This window comes from Ciconia boyciana, chromosome 1 (assembly GCF_034638445.1).
Source record: "Ciconia boyciana chromosome 1, ASM3463844v1, whole genome shotgun sequence".
NCBI lineage: Eukaryota > Metazoa > Chordata > Aves > Ciconiiformes > Ciconiidae > Ciconia > Ciconia boyciana.
The window spans coordinates 38180859-38199981 of NC_132934.1; the positions used below are offsets into that span (position 1 = coordinate 38180859).

The 19123-nt window shown below is 35.5% G+C and overlaps 1 protein-coding gene across 5 annotated transcripts in view; it reads left to right on the forward strand.

Moving 5' to 3' along the window:
• Window positions 1–19123, forward strand: part of XPOT (exportin for tRNA) — a 29704-nt gene that overhangs the window by 3510 nt on the left and 7071 nt on the right. For all 5 annotated transcript variants that reach the window (XM_072862879.1, XM_072862870.1, XM_072862859.1 and 2 more), the window contains 17 exons: window positions 581–711; window positions 2565–2647; window positions 3778–3834; window positions 5391–5460; window positions 6682–6900; window positions 7348–7532; window positions 7903–8071; window positions 9394–9630; window positions 9952–9990; window positions 13115–13177; window positions 14181–14305; window positions 15185–15329; window positions 15485–15604; window positions 15784–15878; window positions 16676–16745; window positions 17190–17428; window positions 17920–18205. In XM_072862879.1, coding sequence (XP_072718980.1) covers window positions 652–711; window positions 2565–2647; window positions 3778–3834; window positions 5391–5460; window positions 6682–6900; window positions 7348–7532; window positions 7903–8071; window positions 9394–9630; window positions 9952–9990; window positions 13115–13177; window positions 14181–14305; window positions 15185–15329; window positions 15485–15604; window positions 15784–15878; window positions 16676–16745; window positions 17190–17428; window positions 17920–18205 — 2262 coding nt within the window. In that variant the 5' untranslated portion in view covers window positions 581–651. The remainder of the gene's footprint in view (window positions 1–580; window positions 712–2564; window positions 2648–3777; window positions 3835–5390; window positions 5461–6681; window positions 6901–7347; window positions 7533–7902; window positions 8072–9393; window positions 9631–9951; window positions 9991–13114; window positions 13178–14180; window positions 14306–15184; window positions 15330–15484; window positions 15605–15783; window positions 15879–16675; window positions 16746–17189; window positions 17429–17919; window positions 18206–19123) is intronic.

Here is a 19123-nt window from a genome sequence, read left to right on the forward strand (position 1 = left end):
TGTATTTTGTGGTTAATTTCTAAGACACTTCTCTTGTGTGTGCTTGCTTTAGAGGAAAGACCTCCTAATGGCTTTGACCCCCTAGGGGAAATACTTCATAAATGGGTTTATGAAGCATCTTAACAATATTAGAGATGAGTAGAGATTTTTTTTTCAGTTCTGAAGTTTGTGGTGGGGGAAAAAAAATACAGCGGTCTATCATTTAAGTAGCAGATTTATGCTTATGTCATATCTTGCTGAAACCTCTGCATGCTTGAAATTTGAGTTCAGGCCTTTCAGTTGAATAGTACACATCATGCCATTTCTCTGTTAATTAAGATGATATTAGCTCTTTTCAAGAGAACTGAAATATATGGACACTTCAAATTTTCCTTATTCAATAAGAAGTTTAGTACTATTAAGACTTGATTAAAGGACTTAGAATTCTGATATCTGTATCAGAAGTATGCACATTCATGTTTTGGTGGAGTACATACTACGTGTTTGAGGTTTGTGGGCAAAATTCTGTGGTTGTTGCTGTCCTGCTTTTAATTTTTGTTGTTCTGCTGAGCAAATAAAGTTTCTCTTTCTCTATTTGCAGATGATCGTAGTTTCCCCTCTAGAAGTGGGCAAACCAATTAGGAGTAGGAAACAAAGAGTATAGCAATAGAGATGGATGAACAAGCCCTTTTAGGGCTAAACCCAAATGCTGATGCGGACTTCAGACAAAGAGTATGTAATTAACTTGCTTATCTCTCTAATAATTGGGGGTGCTGTTTCAGTGCAAAAGTCTCATACCTGGGGGGGGGGGGGTTGGAGTTTGTTAACCCATACATAGGGTTCATGGTGGCAAGTACAAAACAAAGTCATGTTGCAGGCATGTAAACTGAAGGTTGTGTGTCACCAGTTCTGTGAAATTACACTTAACATGGATAGAATTTGTTTTTCTGGGCTCTGACTTTTTCAGTCCTTTCAATTCCTTGTACTTGTTGCTCAGTTCCTTACATAGGCTCCCACAGAATGAAAAGCAGCTACTGAAAACAATGAGTTGCTTGCAATTGCCCTTTTAATTCTTAGATGTGTTTTGGGTTTTTTTTGAATGGATTACCTACCTTTAGTGTCTTTTAATGAAATGTGTGTTTTTAACTGTAGTGAAGCTTGTATTAGCATAGAGTGGGTTAAGAAAGTAATCATCGTATGTAAGTTAGTTACTTCATAAGAGAGATGCTCCTATGAAAAGGCAGTACAATTTATATAACCATTTAATGAGTAAATATTTCTGCTTACTGATTGATTATCAAGTTGATTCAACTGTCTACAAGATAACCTCCAGTAAAATCTTTCAGAAGTGAGGATGTTAATTCCTTGGGTTTGTGTTCATAAAACAAATCCTGGAGTGTATAAGAAAGTTAAAAATGTGGTTTGATGCAGCCTAATATTGCTAAGCAGCCTATTTGTTAAATATGTTGGTTCTGGGTATTTGTCCTTTTTGAAAGGATGGATATAGCTAATCGTTAGTGTTCTGTTAATAGAATATCACTGTAACATTTGAAGCTTATAGATTTATTGAAAAATTTATTTATTATTATAGATTTATAACTATGCAGTCTGCCTAATTTTGAAATATTTTATAGTAAAAGGTGACTTACATCTTACATGATTAGTGAAAAGGTAACATATAAAGAAAGTATCAAACAATTTCTAGTAAAACTGTTCAGTATAAGAAAATTACCAGTACAACCTACAGGAAGTGAATTCTTTTTAAGAACTAATTTAAACTCACTGACTAATTACTTTGGGAAATTACTTTGGTGAATGGAAACAATTATGAACTAATGCAAAAAACAAAACCAAAAAAAACATAACAGTCAAAAAACCCTCTTGAAATACATGCATTCATAGAATTTAAATAATGTTATTAATCTAATCTCTGTTTCAAAAGTTGCTTTACTGTTTTGTATAACAGGCCACACTAAATCTTAAAGCAATTAGATCAAGTTAACTGTTGTCAAAAGCTATTTAGAAGTTCTGGTAAGCAACTTCATTATCTAGAATTTGGCAGAAGTTTTTTCCAGTCTCTGTAATAGATTCATAAACTGACTGTTGTCAGGTGATCAGTGTTTGAATGTTTCTTGAGCTTGAGGTATAGAATACAGCCAAAGTGGTGCAACAAAAATAGTGAGCTCTTTTCTGTGAAAAATTTATCCTTAGAATTTGGGGAAGGAATTTTAGCTTGGATGTGAACTTCCACCCAAATGAAAAGGCCCTGAGCAACTTCTCTAGTCAACCCTGTCTCCAGAGGTCCCTTCTAACCTCAACATTTCTGATTCTATGACTTTTATATTCCAGTAACAAAAATCTTTGTATTGAATGTAAAGTGGAAATGAGTACCCATGATATTAGCATTTGAAGAAAGACTCTTGCATTATGGTAATTAGGGAGTCATATAAATACTTGGATGTATCCAAATAGTTTGGTGTTTTGAAAGAGAGCTGTTTAAATTTGAGTCTTAAGTGTGAATGAGATGTCTTGCTGTGTGGTTTGTTTGTTCTTTTTTTAAATGAAACTTACTTGGATGTTTGCAGGCACTAGCCTACTTTGAGCAGCTGAAGATATCTCAGGATGCTTGGCAAGTCTGTGCAGAAGCATTAGCTCAGAGTATATACAGGTAATGTAGATAAGAATCATTGCTTATTTTCATTAGTAATATGTTTGGGTCCGGTTTTAGCTCTACAGCATAATAGGCAAACTGTAAATTGCTGAAAGTTAATATGGTCTTCATACTATTTTTAGTATCATCGTTGATATGTGGCTTCTGTATAATGCCTTTCAAGGAAGAGCAATGTGTAAATAAAACTCCGTACTAATTTAGTAGCCTAAAGACTGCTGCTTTATGAAATCCAGGGAAAAAGAATTAGTTCTATGTAGTGCTATCTTTTGGGGAGGAGAGGAGTGCTGAAAATTTCCTGTTGTTAGACTATAGGCTTTATATGCAGTAATCTCAGTAGTAGTTCCTTTCCCCTATTCTATGGAGTAGGCCATCCTATTTTTCAAGATGCAAAGAGTGTGTTTTTGCACAAAGTTGCATATTTAGATCTCAAATACTAGGTTGTTGCTGTATCACAGAATAATTCAGGTTGGAAGGAAACTGAGGGATTTATATCTCCTGAATAATAACAGTGATTTATAGTGAATGCTTTTTTGTAAATGATTTATCAAAACTTCTGACTCCAACGGAGTATGCAGTAATTAACAAAACCACACAAGATTTGAAAACAGCATTTTATAATCTTTACCAAAATACATTGATTGTTACCATTTTTAGATAATATGATAAACTCGTGTAGATTATATAGCATGTGGAATGTCCCTTCCTAATCTATACCTCGGTTTCTCTTTAACACACAATGTACAACTTGCTCTTAGTGTACTAATGGAACCCAAACATATTATTGAAGCCTGACAGATTTTTATAAAGGCAGGATACAATAGGTATTGTAGTTTTGTATGTTCAATACTGAAGTCAAAGCCAAAGCATAGCAAATTGGTGGCTATACAAAAAAAGATTATAATATTGAACACAAATATTAGTTTAACAGTTGCTCATTTTTACCAAATGAACTGCTTGAGTATTTGTCATTTTTGCTTTGAAGTAATAGCAGTAGCATTTTTCTCTGGTGCACAGTAATTCTTGATTTGCCAAAAGGACGACCTGGTTGTAATATTTGAGGATTTTTTTTCTTTCCAGAGAGGTGTACCATATTGCCACCAGTAACAGAATTTTCTTTTCTTTTCTAGTGATGATCACATCAAGTTCTTTTGCTTTCAAGTTCTGGAACATCAAATTAAGTTCAAGTGAGTAATCTTTCTTGACACTAGCCATATACATCCATTTAATTTTCCCTTTTTATTCTGCTTGCAAAGAAACTTGAAATGGTATCTGTCATCTCAGTGTGGTAGATGAGGTGGCTTTAATCAGGTCCAGAGGACTTTCTTGTATTTCTTCACCTTTTCCTGGGAGAGGACTAGTTGGGTTTTGAGCAGCTGTTGGGTTTTGAGCAGCATGCTCTACTTGGCTAGTCTAACACCTGTGTATGGCCCAACACAGGCCCAATTACCAAGGATTGCTTGAAACTTACTTAGCCATTCCTTTCTGGAGATTCAAGCCTTATTCTGTACTCTCACTGATTTTTGCAGAAAAGTGTCCTGCAAGCAGCAGCCTTGCTCAGTACAGAGTCCTGGCCTTCGGACAAAGCCCTATTCATTCAATAGCCATGGCAGAGATGTTAAGAGAAAGTAGTCTTTTCACTGACTGGTGTTTTCATAGAATCATAATTCAGGAAAAAATACTTTGAAATAATATAAGTTTCATTGCATGGAACTATATTTTTTCACACTTTGGGGTCCTTTGTTCTGGACTTGAACATCATGGCCATCATCGTGACTGGTTGCAATACACCGAACACGTGGGTCAGGCTTTAGATAGGAGTAAGATGTATTTTGCGACTGATTTTCACAGTTATGTATCAGAGCAAAAATAAAAGACTTTCTGTGATTTTATTTACCTGATTTTACCTCATTGTCCATCTTCCTCTGCTTGTTCCACTCCTGACACCTGCTTCCTGCAGTATGTTTTCTCTTGTTTTCCTGCTTCTTATTTTCTTTGACTGTTTTCAGTGGGGTTGCTTTTTTCTTCTCCTTAATGAATAGTTACTTCTGACGGGAACACTGGCGTCGCATTTAGCAGTCATTCCTGTTAAGGAATTCCTGTTAAGGAATGACTGTACCAAGTCTATAGCTAGCTCTGTTGCAAGGAGAGTGTTCTCAGCTTAGCTAGTCCTGAGAAGGAACATGTTGTGTGGGTGGTATTTGAGGTGGGCTGGGTATAATGTCAAATTTTGCCAAGACTATATGTATGATGTAAAGCAGAATTACTTGTTTGCTTTTTTGTTTTGACATATGTCTGATAATAAATGTACTGTAGGTCAGATCAGTGAAGGACTTGTGCTCACTATTGACAGTCTTCAATGTGTAGTAAACAAGTTTGAGCATATACAGATGTCTCTTCCTTCTGCCCATGGCTTATGGTCAAATGTATATTTTTATCAGGGTCATAAGTCCTGTCCCTGACTGAGCAGCCTTCCTGCAAAATTTCAAGCTCCTACTCCAGTATAGGAGGCAGTAGTGCCTCAATATGTAATCTATTAATATGAGTAAAATGTTTTTCCTTATTTTTATGTCTTTGATTCAAAATTTTAACATGCAAATAGCTGTGTAAATTCCTTTTCTAGGAACCTTTCATTTAGATTAATGTGCAGTATTATGTGCAATATTAAAATAGTTTTTGCCTTACTGAATGTTGTGTTTGTCATGAAGCAGTTGTATTTTGATCTCATTGTGCTTTGTTTCAGATACTCTGAACTTACTGAAGTCCAGCAGCAGCTAATTAGGGAAACACTTATAACATGGCTGCAAGCGCAGGTAAGTATGTCTCTTCACAGTAGTCTTACATGGTAGGCTTATTCGTAGGCTAATATAAGGCATTGAGTGTGGGCTAAATGTTTAATCTGTCATTTGAGTTTAAAGATGGCTTCCTGAAGATATATGGTGTCTGATGGTTAAAAACTTTTAATGTGCTAGTCTTTATTAGAAATTCTTTAAATCAGATGTTATAAAGCAGTCAGTGCTTGAACTTATTACTAAATATAAAACTCTTACATCAGATAATGACTATGGTTTAATCAGTTGTGTGTTAAATAAGGAGTATTAAAAGTTTCCCTTTAGAGAGATATAATCCAGATTCCTCATGTTCCTGAGTGTCTGGAGGAGGAGGAGCAGTAATTCTGTTTTTAAGATCTCCTGGCCTAACTCCTGTCTACTTAGAATACCAGCAGATGTTTATGAATGAACACCATCACTCCTCTGTTAATACTGTGGCAGAGTACTGGCTACTCTTTCTTGTGGAATTAGTTACTGTAGCTGCACGTGTCATATTAGTTGGACCCAAGAGTTTGCAATCAGCAGAGCTATCAAGTGGGCTGATACAAGTCTTTGCGTATACCTGCCATTATCTATTTGTCATTCCACTTCTGCCCTGGAAATTAACATAGTTGCTTTGTAGAAAACTTAACAGTAGGAAATGGAATATAATACAACTTGAAAAAGAAAGGATCATTGTGAAATGGATTAATTGCTTTTAATTTCTCTTTGTGGCAAGGTGTTCCATTTAGGAGGATTTTATAGAAAAGGGGAAGGAAAGAGAGAGGGAGATTGGTAGTGACAGGTTTGGTGTTTTTTTTCCCCCCGATGAGCTTAGATTTAGAAACTTCCTTTACTATTCTTAAAGCTTACATCTAACATAGGCACAAGCTAGCTACAAGAGGACTGTAACTTGTTTTCTGGAAGTTCTTGTTTACTCCTTTCACCAAACTGACAAATTAGCTTTTAGTCTTTGAATAGTACACTTAATGTCTTAGTACTGAATGAAAGGCTTAGGACTGTATCGCCCAGCGAGAATGTTTTCCTGTTTCATTACAATTTAGCTAAATTTTCTTTAGAATCCTTGGAAAGGTAAGGCTTTTTATTGATCTCAGCCAGGAAGAGAGGTGTAGTACATTAATCACTATACAGAGATCAACAAGCATATATGATTCTTCTCTGATTTAGTAAGAATATACAAATAAAATATCTTGTTTCTACCAGATGCTGAATCCCCAGCCTGAGAAGACTTTTATTCGCAACAAAGCAGCACAAGTCTTCGCATTGCTTTTTGTTACTGAATATCTCACAAAATGGCCCAAGTTTTTTTTTGACATTCTGTCAGTAGTTGACCTTAATCCACGAGGTGTGGATATGTACCTCAGAATCCTGATGGCTGTTGATGCTGAGCTGGTAGACCGGGATGTTGTTCATACATCAGAGGCAAGTTATTATGTTGCATTAACATTTGTTTTAAATTTCCAAAAAGTTATCTTACTTTCATGAGAGCAGAAGACTTGCAGAGGTGGTGTTTTTTTTCCTATGGCAACTCTGCCTTAGAGACATTAGGTGGTTAGCCAATTTAATGTTAGACTGACTCATTTTAAATTGTTAATTTCTTCTAACATCAAAAATCCATTTAATGATCTAGAGGACTTTTCCCCTTTGTCTGCCTTTCTTCAGTGTTTGGGCACTGTAGTAGAAAAAAAGAGCAAAAACTAGGGTATTTTGGTTTTATTTCTTGCAATAAAAAAATGTGCTCTCTTTGGCTTTCTGATTTATTTGTCTTACTAGGACAAGTGGTGTCTGGTAGTGGATACAAAAATGATACTAATTTGACAAGATGCTAATCTATGACAAGACTGATTTATCCTTTTTCTGTATTGATAGGAGGCTCGTAGGAACACCTTATTAAAAGATACTATGAGGGAACAGTGCATTCCAAGTTTGGTGGAATCATGGTACCAAATCTTACAGAACTATCAATATAATAACTCAGAGTTGACATGCCAGTGCCTTGAAGTAGTTGGAGCTTATGTATCCTGGATAGATTTGAGCCTGATAGCCAATGAAAGGTAGGGGTTTTTTGATGGAATATCTTTGCAAAAATAACCTTGATAGCGTGCTGACTGTATTTCTATGAAACAGAATTAAAACTCGTCTTTGAGAAAGGACTTTAATTCTATATAAATCTTTGGAGGTTTTGGGGTTTTTTTTAGTAGAGTGATTGACTTTGCAAGCCAAGCTGATATAACAGCCAAAATAGACAGTACACAGTTTGCTGGGTTCTCCTTAAAATGTACAAAATGCTGGGTTTAGTCAGTACAATGGACTTTTAAACTGTCTTATAAAAAGAAACCATTGTAAATATGCACACAAATAATATAAAGCTTCTATATGATGCTACTGTGTACATATAAAAATAAACTTTTTTTTTCTCTGAAGGTTTATAAATATGCTGCTAGGTCACATGTCTGTGGAAGTTCTCCGGGAAGAAGCCTGTGATTGTTTGTTTGAAATTGTAAATAAGGGAATGGACCCAATTGATAAAACAAAATTGGTTGAATCTTTATGTCAAGTTTTGCAGTCTGCTGGCCTCTTCAGTATTGATCAGGTTTGTATGTTGATTTTTACAATAGGAATGAATCATAGTCACAGTTCTTAAATAAGCAAATGAACAGAAAACTATAAAACAGTCCAGAGATTAGGGAGAATTAGTTGTGCTTCTGCATCAAAGATAAACACTTCTTACACTTTTCTCATACTTAAATTAACAGCTTGTTATTAATATTCCTTATTCATTTAAAGGATACTGCATTTTGTTTGTCCTCAGCATGAGTTTTTCATGTTAGAATGAAGGTATTATGTAACTCCTCTGTTCCTCTCCTAAAGCATGTTGTGCTTACTGTTAATGCTGCTTCTGTGTTCTGTTGCCTTGAATCTTCTCTTGTGAATGATTCTGTAATAGGTATTGTAGCCAAGGTAGAGTTTTTTAGGGTGAGACATTAGATCAGCTGTGCATAATTAGGTAGGTGAAAGAGCTTTCTTAAGGGCACGTACGCTGTTCTGATGTCTGCACCATCAGACATGAGACTTGAAATTCTTATCTGTAAGCTGGAAAAATGTATGTACTAACCAAACACACGTTCCCTGGCAGTTGCAGTGTTTAAGGAACAGCTGTTTGCTACCTGCCATGGAGAAAGAGGAACCAGTCCTTAAGAAGCTGTAGCTGTTAGGTTGCAAGGCAGTTATCTCTTCATTTTTGAAGCCTTTGTCAAATTTGTATTCCTAGTAGAATGCAGAAAATGCGCGTTCATCAATTCAGCAGTTCATCAATTCTCAAAATCTTACCTCTGTCTCTCTGAGGAAGACTTGTTATTCTTCTGCTCTTGTACAGTTATGGCAGGGAGCAAAGCATCTGTTTGGTGTGACTGGTATAAGGATATTTCTCAGTTCTGATCAATGTATTTCTGCAAAAGCAAGTCATAAATATTTAATATTAAACTCACTCTTACAAGGCAGTACTGAAAGTTACTCGTTATCTGTATTTCTGAAGTGAGCTACAGCTGTTAATTCTTTGAATTTTTCCCATAAAAAGATTTTTCTCTTATACACCCTAAAATTTATGGTAGGTATATGCTTCTGCTTTTATTTTTAACCTGATTCTTGCTGTAAAGTAAAAAGAGAAACAAACTAATCTGAAGAGGTGAAGCAAGCTACTGTTGTATAATGGAGGGCAGCCAAATCTGGCATTGCTTTAATTTTTCTCTCTCCATTCCCTGGGAAAAATGAACCAGGCAATTGTACTTTCCATCTAGGAGACAAATGTTCGTTTTACTACTTCTACATAGTAGACATGGGTAGTGCAGTCTGTAAGCTCATGCCATTTAAACAGGAGCTCTGCTAGTATTTTTAATCAGATGTCTTTTCTTGCAGGAAGATGATGTGGATTTTCTGGCCAGATTTTCTAAGCTAGTCAATGGGATGGGGCAAGCATTAATAGCTAGTTGGACTAAACTGATAAAAAATGGTGATATGAAAAGTGCTCAAGACACTCTGCAAGCTATTGAAGCAAAAGTGGCCCTAATGTTGCAACTGCTAATTCACGAAGATGATGACATCTCATCTAATATCATTGGCTTTTGTTATGACTACCTTCACATCTTGAAACAAGTAAATATGTCTGGCTTCAATTTAACATCACTTTTTGACATACAATTTAGTTTGATTTTTGTGGCAATATATGAATTTCATACTATGTGCAAGCTGACTTGCAAAATAGGTTTTTTGACTAATTAGCATTCAGTATCTTTAATGGCTGTGGTCATGCTGTTTCTATAGTGTTGTTTAGAAATCTGAAGGAATTGGGTTAAATCTTGCATTAAGTGGGCTTAAGAAGGCTTGCAGATCGTATGGCTGTTAAAGCAAACCTGCCTTCCTATTAGTAATAAAGGAGTTACTATAAAAAAATAACACTTGAAATTTATTTTACAGCTTTCTGCACTTTCAGACCAACAAAAAGCTAATGTAGAGGTAAGTATTTCTTTTTACTAGAGATTTTTTTTTTTCAAGAACACATTGGGTCAGAATCTTCCATGTTGCTGAAACAAACCATGTTTTATTTATATGCCTTAAAATGTGCATGTGACAATAATTAAAAGGGAAGACTTAAAAGTAAGGACAGTATGTTCCATCTTCTGCTAAGTAACTACAGCTGTTTCTTTAAATAGTAAACCTATATTGAATTGTGTATGAAGATGAAAGCTATTTTAGAGCTGGTCTTCCCAAGCAACCCTAAAGCATATGTTGTTAAGCTCCTGTACAGTCTGTACTGTTGATAGAATGTTCTTAAATCAAGATAGAAGAAGAGGGGATTTTTTTCCTGAAGCTTTGTATTTTTATTAAAACCTGCCCTAATTCCAAAGGATTGGAAGAAGTATGGGAAGGGTTGTCATAAAATTCAATCCTTGATAGTACCATAAGTTAAACTTACGAAAGAAGCTGCAAGTCAAATATAACAGTTGTACTTATAATGAACAGTTCTATGTTAAGCATTACATTGAACTATACCTTAAGCTTAAATTTAAGGTCAAGCTTATATACTTGAGTTTATACATAAGCTTAAGTTTATATATAAAGCATTAAGTTTAAATAAGGCTTATGTCCAGTTTTGGAGGTAGTAAACTTGTTTGGTTTTTTTCAGCACAGTCCTTTTTTAATTTCTTTTCCCTATGACCCTTCTGCACCAATGTGGATGCACTAAATTAGATGTTGAACTGGTTAGATTGGTGCAGGTATTTTGTAAGTTCATACAGCTGACAGCTGTGATTTCCTTTTCCTTTACAAATAAAATTGAGTTCTGTACCTGTTCTAACATGAAAAGGTGAATTTGGATAACTGTCGTCTAGATTATCTTGATGTGGTTTTGTCTAATGTCTGTTTAAATTGGATGAGGTAACACAGTAAGAGAGGTTTGATAACATCACTGAATCTTTTTTTTTGTTACTGTGTCTCTTTTGTTCTTATAACTGGATCAAGCCAAATTACTACTGTAGTGCACTTAAGACACTTAAAATTTCAATGTGTTACTGTCCCGAAATCTGTTGTTTTGTTAAACTTGCTTTCATACTGAAGGACTTTGTGTTATAATTACTCCTTAATTTTACTGAGCACTTCTTGAGGATTTCTGTTAAACTGAGAAGCGGTCGTACCAATCTTTCTTCTTTCATCCAACTCATAATAAAGTATTTGGAATTAGTCTAAATTGTATTGTTGTCTGTCTTAAGCTTTAAGTTGTGTGCTTAGCAGCATTCCTTTAAAGTTTTGCACCTAAGAAGTTCTCACTTTCAACTTGTTCATTATTTGAACAGGAAAAAAGGGGATCTTGTTTATTGTGCCTTTGAAGTCCCCAAGTTTTTTCTCATTAGCAGGATCACATTTTTAATTCTTGAAATGACAGGTATTTCTAAGCATTTCTGGCTACAAGCATATCATATTAATATTCTGCAATTATTTTAATTCTTTAATATCACTTCTTACAGAGAAGCAGGGACTTCTCACAGATGATGCTGACACTTAGTGTCAATAGAAAGCCTGATCACATTCTTGCTATTTGACCATGTTCTTCCTCAAAGTCTATTACAAGTGTCTGTTTCTGCAAGATGACCAAGAATTTCACCTCAGTAACCTAAGTTTAATTCATCAGTCCATTTTAGTGTTAAAGAACTTCAGGTTTTGCACTTAAAATGAAAAAATATGTAATCGTGATTAATTTGTCAAAAGTTTTGGGTTGTTTTAAATTTACCTTGTTCCCTTCTTTACTATTTGTCTGAAATTTATGGCTATCCACATTCAGAACCTCTAGTACTGGAAGAGAATTGCAAAATGCTAATCAAGTTCTTGCTGATATGATCAGCATTTTCATTTGCTATAGTTATAATAAAAGCTGTTGGCTACTGAATTTAACCAATACGAAAAAAAAAGAGACACAAGTTTGTGTTTTCACATGGTAGTAGGTATAGGGATGAGGTGCTCTGTAATTCTGATCAAATACCTGTTATAATTCTACTGAGTCTTCTCCAATATTTAGTGAACCCGTTCCTTGTAATAGGTATATAGATATGTCCTGCCCCATTACTTGTTGCTACTTAATATTCTCTTGGCCTTCGAACACTTTATTGTTGTCATAGATATAAAAATGGTCTGCCTCTGATCAGTTTTAATTATTCAGAATAGCTTTCTGTCCATTTAGAATATTTAGATTTAATACACATTTTTGTAGGTTCCCCAGAACAAACTGTTAAACTGAAGTGAAAATTAAAATATAATAGACTTCTAAACACTTGTTTTAGCTAACTCTGTGTGTCAGTCCAATTTCTATCCATCCTGGAAAGCATGAATGGAACTGAGTACTCCACGTATTTTAAACATTAAATCAGAATTCTAAAAGCCTGAACTAGTAAATGCTTAGAAAGATCAAAGTGATACATTTAGAGTTTGACACTTGAGTAGAGACGAGATCAAGTCTTCGTTCCTGTTTTAGGACTTGCCAACAGTCCCTACTAAGGTGAAATTGCATATCAGTGCTTTAACTGATCTGACAACTTGATGCTGCTGAAAAGGGAAGGTTTTGCTTTTCTTATTCCTGTTTGCTGCTCCTGGCTCTTGCTCTTGGATTCTTTGCTGAACCAATTCAGCTTGTTAACCTGTCCCAAAAAAAACCCCAACCTTTCAAGGATGTTGAGCTATTAGAGAAGTTAATGTTATGGCTAAGCTGACCTGCCCCTTTAAAATAGGATCTTGGACAACCTGTTTAGGTTCCTCTGCCTAGTTCAGTCATCTTAACTGTTTCCAGTGTGAATTCAACAGCACAGATTACAAGCAGGAAACAAGCCAGATAATACTGTCAGAGACTGAGAGCTCCAAGTCATTTATGCTGTGTATCTGGAATGGCATCCGTGTATTGTTTGGATATAATCCATCTGTTTTAATTTGGATTGTTACTTCTGCTAAATGTCTGAAAATAATAATTCAAATGGGATTTAAAATATTTATAAACATTTAACACTTGCTTTAATGTTTCCTTTACTGTAGGATTTTAACTGTTGCTTCTTATCACTTGTCTGCTTCTACGCTTACGGTTCTGTTTTTATCTTAGGCAATCATGTTGGCAGTTATGAAGAAGTTGACATACGATGAAGAATATAATTTTGAAAATGAGGTATTGTGTTATATGAATAAACAGACAAATACAACTTAAATTACATGTAGTAAAACTTGCTCATGCTTTTAAAATCCATATTTTTTCATAGACTAAGGATTTGAAGGTAGGAAGCAAAGGTAGGCTGAATTTTTTTCCGATGTGGAAAGCTTTTTTAACATCTGCGCATGCCTGCATAGGACAAAACAGCATAGTAAAGGAATATCTAAAAGGAATATCTAAGCCAGTTCAGTTACCAGAATATTTCTGTCTGCATTTGTGCAGAACTATTCCTAGGCAAATATGGCTGTGCTGTTAACTAAACATAGCTGTTGAGCTGGCTTGTTCAGTGTGAGTTTGCGTGTTTCTGCACATCACTTCTGTCTTGCAAAAAGATTTGAGAAACATTGTGTAATGAAACTCTTTAAGAGGTGCTGCTTGACCTACTTCAGATGGTCAAACCTCTGCAAAAATAAGCTAAAGGAGGTGGAAGGTCTTTGATTTCACCTTCCTCCCATGCTTACATCTCTGTCAGCCAGCAATAATGATTGAATGTGTGACAGACTTACTTTTGCTCCAGGCTGTTTAGAGACCTATAGTCTTAAAAAGATTAACGTAAACTGTATGCAGTCCATCGTAAATGTTTCTGTCGCTTTAATTTTAAAACTAAGCTAGATGCTGAGAAAGAACATCTTTGAGGAGTTAGTCAATTTTCAAGAACTGGGTCAATAAGGTTTTGCCAAGAGCATTTTCTGTCTTGTACTTTTGGCTAGTTTTCAGTTTGGAAAGCCTTTTTAATATGTTTCTGGACTGAATGCAGTGGATCTCAACATATTACAATCATCCAAAAAAGGAGCCTGCTGTTACGCTGCAAGAGTATAGGGGGAGCATTATGGAATTCTCTCAGTGTGGTATACTGTTCTTCTACATACACGTTTTTGTTTTGGGCATAATTGTTTAAAACGGTTGTGGATTAATTTAAACATGAAAACATGGACATCACTGACATGTGAATGTTTTGTAGGGTGAAGATGAAGCAATGTTTGTGGAGTACAGAAAACAGTTGAAACTGTTGCTGGACAGACTTGCTCAGGTCTCACCAGAGTTACTGTTGGCATCTGTCCGCAGAGTTTTTAACACTACACTTCAGTAAGTTGGGGGTTTTTTTAACTTGTTACACAACGCCTTAAGCTTTTTTTTCCTTTTGTAACTGTCAGAGTTTGTAACAAACGTGTGATGTAGCAAGGTGAAGCTGATAGATAGAATGAGCTTGTTAACAACTTCATGATAAGTATGACTTTGTATAATCTTTTACTCAGCTGCTTAGAATGAAAAAGCTTTCTTTTTGTAACCTTTAATGGCAGGTAATATTTTTTTCTAGAGATGTTTCTTGATCTTTGTCGTTTACCTACACAGCAACAGCCATTTCAACAGGTTTTCACTTTACATCTCAAGGAAATGCTTATGAGATGTGGCAAATAATTTTGTGTATTACTGCTATCAGAAAACCAAGGTTGGATAGGGAAAAGAAACAAAAGTGAAGTATTTTTTGCAAAAAGAGCAGAACCAATCCTGGAAACTATGCATGTAAATAAAGAAACATTATTACTAGTTGCCTGACTAGGAGGACAGTTGTGTGTATACAAATAGGAATCTAGTATTGTTGGTGGCTTCCTTGTACCTTGCTCTTTAGTGAGCCCTTTTTAAGTGAAGCTGAATGGCTTGTCCACGTGTCATAGTAGGTAGTTTTGTACCTAAATAAGCACTTGAAGAGATCTGTAGCTTTCAAGTTGAAACTGGTAAAAGAAAATTGGTAGCGTTCTAATGGAGAGGTGCTGCATTTGTGGATAAAGTCTTCCAGAAGCATCCTGAAATACTGCCTAGGTCCTACTGTGTTTTTCTTAGTTGAAATCTGCTCTTTTATGCTGTGCATCTGAAGAAGGCTCAAAAGAAAATACTAAAATGGTAGAACTGTGATTATTTCATAAGCTACTACAGACTAACATGATCTTCATATTCTTTCTCTAGGAATTGGCAGACTACGCGATTTATGGAAGTAGAAGTAGCAATAAGGCTGCTGTATATGTTGGCTGAGGCTCTTCCTGTATCTCATGGTGCTCATTTCTCCGGTGATGTTACAAAAGCTACGGCTTTACAAGACATGATGAGAACAGTAAGCATATGTGTTGTGGGAGCTATCTAAAAATGCTAATAAAGATGGGAACATTCCAGTTCAAATGGCTCATCTTAATTACCAGCACGTCACCTACGTTTAGTTTGACGTTATAAACAGCTAATGTACTAACTTGTTAACGCTTTTATTTGTAGCTGGTGACTTCTGGTGTTAGTGCCTATCAACATACATCAGTGACCCTGGAATTCTTTGAAACAGTGGTTAGATATGAAAAATTCTTTGCTGTTGAACCTCAGCACATTCCAACTGTTCTAGTAAGTTTAATCTCATTTACATTTTCAACTAGATAAGACTAGATAAGTTCTTTAGACTTAGGAAATGTTCTTATTTTCTGAAGGTCACTAAAGAAGCTGGGTTTCTTAAATTGTTGGATGATTAACGTTCTCCCCCCTTGTTCAGGGATTCTAAGACTGAGACACTTTCTTGATTGCAGATGGCATTTTTAGATCACCGTGGTCTCCGCCATACAAGTCCCAAAGTACGAAGTCGAACAGCTTACCTCTTTTCCAGATTTGTCAAGTCTCTTAAGTGAGTAAAGCTGTTACAAATGTATTGAAATTGCACTGAATTTACCAAATATAGCCCTTCTATACATCACGGTTGTCACTGAAACAGACTGGGTTTCAAATGGGCTGCAATGAAGTAATATATCAAAACAGTGCTCTAGCAGGATTGTCCTATTGTGTAATACTAAGGTAGTGGTGGAAAAATTTGTGACAGAACAAATAATTTGAATACATATGCTTAGCTTATTTTGATTAGATGTTAAAACTGATCAGCAACTTAAACGTCTTGTCCTGCTTTTCTGCAGTGAACAGAGCTGAGAGTGAGTGTATCTGGAGACTCCCAAAAGTAACTCTTCCCTGACCAAATTCTGAATATTTACTGAATTTTTACTGATGAATTTTACTCAGTGTATTAGAACCCTTCAAACAGTCCTGTCCTATTGGTCTTATTTCACAGGCATGTATTTAATGTAGAGGCAGGAGAAGCTCCAAGATGGTTCAGTTTTCAGGAAGATCCTATTTTTCAACTGTTAATGCAAATATTTCACTCAGATGAGTGAGGCTACTTATGCATGTTTAAAAAAATGACGGAAAGAAAGAAATGTTTATTTCCTACTGTGCCATGTATCTATTTGGCCTGCCACAAGCACCATACCCATAAGCCAGATTTTTCTACAACAGTGCTTTGATATTTAAGGGGGGGTCTCTATATTGAGAGGGTAGTTTAGTGTCTAGCTTTACAGCCTAAATAAAATACCAGGAAACTTGTAAAAATGCATACCCTTCTAAACAGTGTTATGCACTTGTGTTTTACTTCAGTAAGCAAATGAATCCTTTTATTGAAGATGTTCTGAATAGAATACAAGATCTGCTGGAACTTTCTCCGCCTGTGAGTATTTACAGCAGGTTTTTGTAATAAATAAGGCTTGCACTTATTCATCGGTGTGCATGAGTACTTACTGAATTGTAAGCTTAGCACACAAACATTTAAATGCAAATAATTGTCTTGCTTTTTTTGGTGTGAGATCACTTGCATGTTTACATTTGTACCTAATTTAATAATCTTGCTTATGCGGGTTTCTGGGAGTATAGGCTAGAGATGGTTATATATAGAAGGCTATCTGTCCGAACTGTATTAAAATAGTTGTTCCTTCAACTATGTTTTTACCTGTACTTGACACTTCTACTTAAGTAGGAAGAGAATAAAATTATTGTAAATGTACTGTAGAGATTACTTAGGCATGATTAAAGGAAGAGTAGTATCTTTAAACTTTGAGAAGACAACTTTGATAAAGGACATTTAGTGAATTATGCCTGTTATCTTCCATTTTAGGAAAATGGTTACCAGGCTCTGTTAAGCAGTGATGATCAACTTTTCATTTATGAAACAGCTGGAGTATTAATAGTTAACAGTGAATACTCTGCAGAAAGAAAACAAGTTCTAATGAGGAATTTGTTGACTCCGCTGATGGAGAAGTTCAAACTATTGTTAGAAAAACTGATGATGGCACAAGATGAGGACAGACAGATGGCACTGGCTGACTGCCTCAATCATGCCGTTGGGTTTGCTAGGTAGGTACAGCACAGTGACTCTGTGTGTGTTTCTGGTTTGTGTAAAAGGGAAATATAAAGGATTTATTGGGAGGAGGGGTTGAGTTTCTACCTGTGCTTTATTGAAAATCGTCAGTGGTTGTAGGATTTATGGTAGCCCAGAAAATGAGTTAAGTCCCCATAAAAAAGGCTGCTATGGATATAGATACAGAGAATATTGAACAAGTTTATAATGAACCAGCATCTATTCCCTTCCTCAAAGAATTGTAGGGAGCTATTCTAATCATATGTTTGTAAATTGTTAGAATTTAATTCTCCAAACACTGCCATAGTGTAGCTACTTCATATCAAATAATTCTGTTCATTACTTCCAGTGCTTGGCTCCCATTTCATGAAATGTAATACTCTAGTTTAGTGCATGGGTTTTAAAGCATATATTGTTCTCATTGTTACTGCTTCTTCATTGTAATGGAACGTGAGCTTATATAAAACTTGGTGTATTGCTTTTACAGCCGAACCAGCAAGGCTTTCAGCAATAAGCAAACTGTAAAACAATGTGGCTGCTCAGAGGTTTATCTGGACTGCTTACAAACATTTTTGCCAGCTCTCAGTTGTCCATTACAAAAGGAAGTTCTGAGAAGTGGTGTCCGCACTTTCCTTCACCGCATGATTATTTGCCTAGAGGAAGAAGTTCTTCCATTCATTCCTTCTGCCTCTGAACATATGCTTAAAGATTGTGAAGCAAAAGATCTTCAAGAATTCATTCCTCTTATAAACCAAATAACAGCTAAGTTTAAGGTATGATATTGCATAAGCTTTTCAGGGTCAAAGTTTTGCTGATATCGCCTCTTTTCTGGTTCCAGAAAAATAGCGATGTATCAGAACCTTATCTCACAATAAATAAATAAGTATATTTCTAAGGCTGCTACTGGGAAACATAGTCTTCAACCACAGTTGTACGTTGCTGGACTCACAGTGATTGAGTGGTTTTCGTTGATTAGTCTCAGAATTTTATGTTGCTTCTAAATTTTGGGGTTTCATATTTTAAAATGAAATACTACTTCCAGCACAAAATTATTTTTTTATTGACACAACTAACTTCATGCCCCCAGCAAAGTGTTAAGCTAATATTACAAACTATGCAAGCTCTGAAGTTAATTTTTTCATTTCTTATTATGGGATTTCCAGGAGATACAGAAATATCAGATGTGCGTATAGGGAGGAATATTGATTTACAAGATCTCAATGCAGTGATAAATGCATAAAAGATCTCAAGGAATATTGATTTACAAGATCTCGATGCAGCATAAAAATGTACGCTGAGGCTTAATGCATTGTTATTCAAAATAGGTTGACAAATACGGAAGTTTTGAAATGGAGGCATGAGAATATATATTAAGTGGGAGTAGGACCGTCAACTAATTATCTAGCAAAGTTTCTTGAAGCGTAGCCTTTGAGAGCTTCCTAGTTTCAAACAGTTCAAATGCAAAGTCAGTGAAATATATGAAGTTACTAACCTGTTACCTGTGGTTCATTCCCTGGAGCTGCTGCAAGAGCGCTGTTGTGAATGGGATGGGAGATTCATTGCTGTATGAGAAGGTTAAGAAGCCCTTTAAATAGGCTTAAATAAGTCTTTCAGCAGAATGCAAAATTAAAATTACTAAAAGTGAACAGAAGTGCATTTTGTGAGCCATGTAACAGACCCATAATATACCT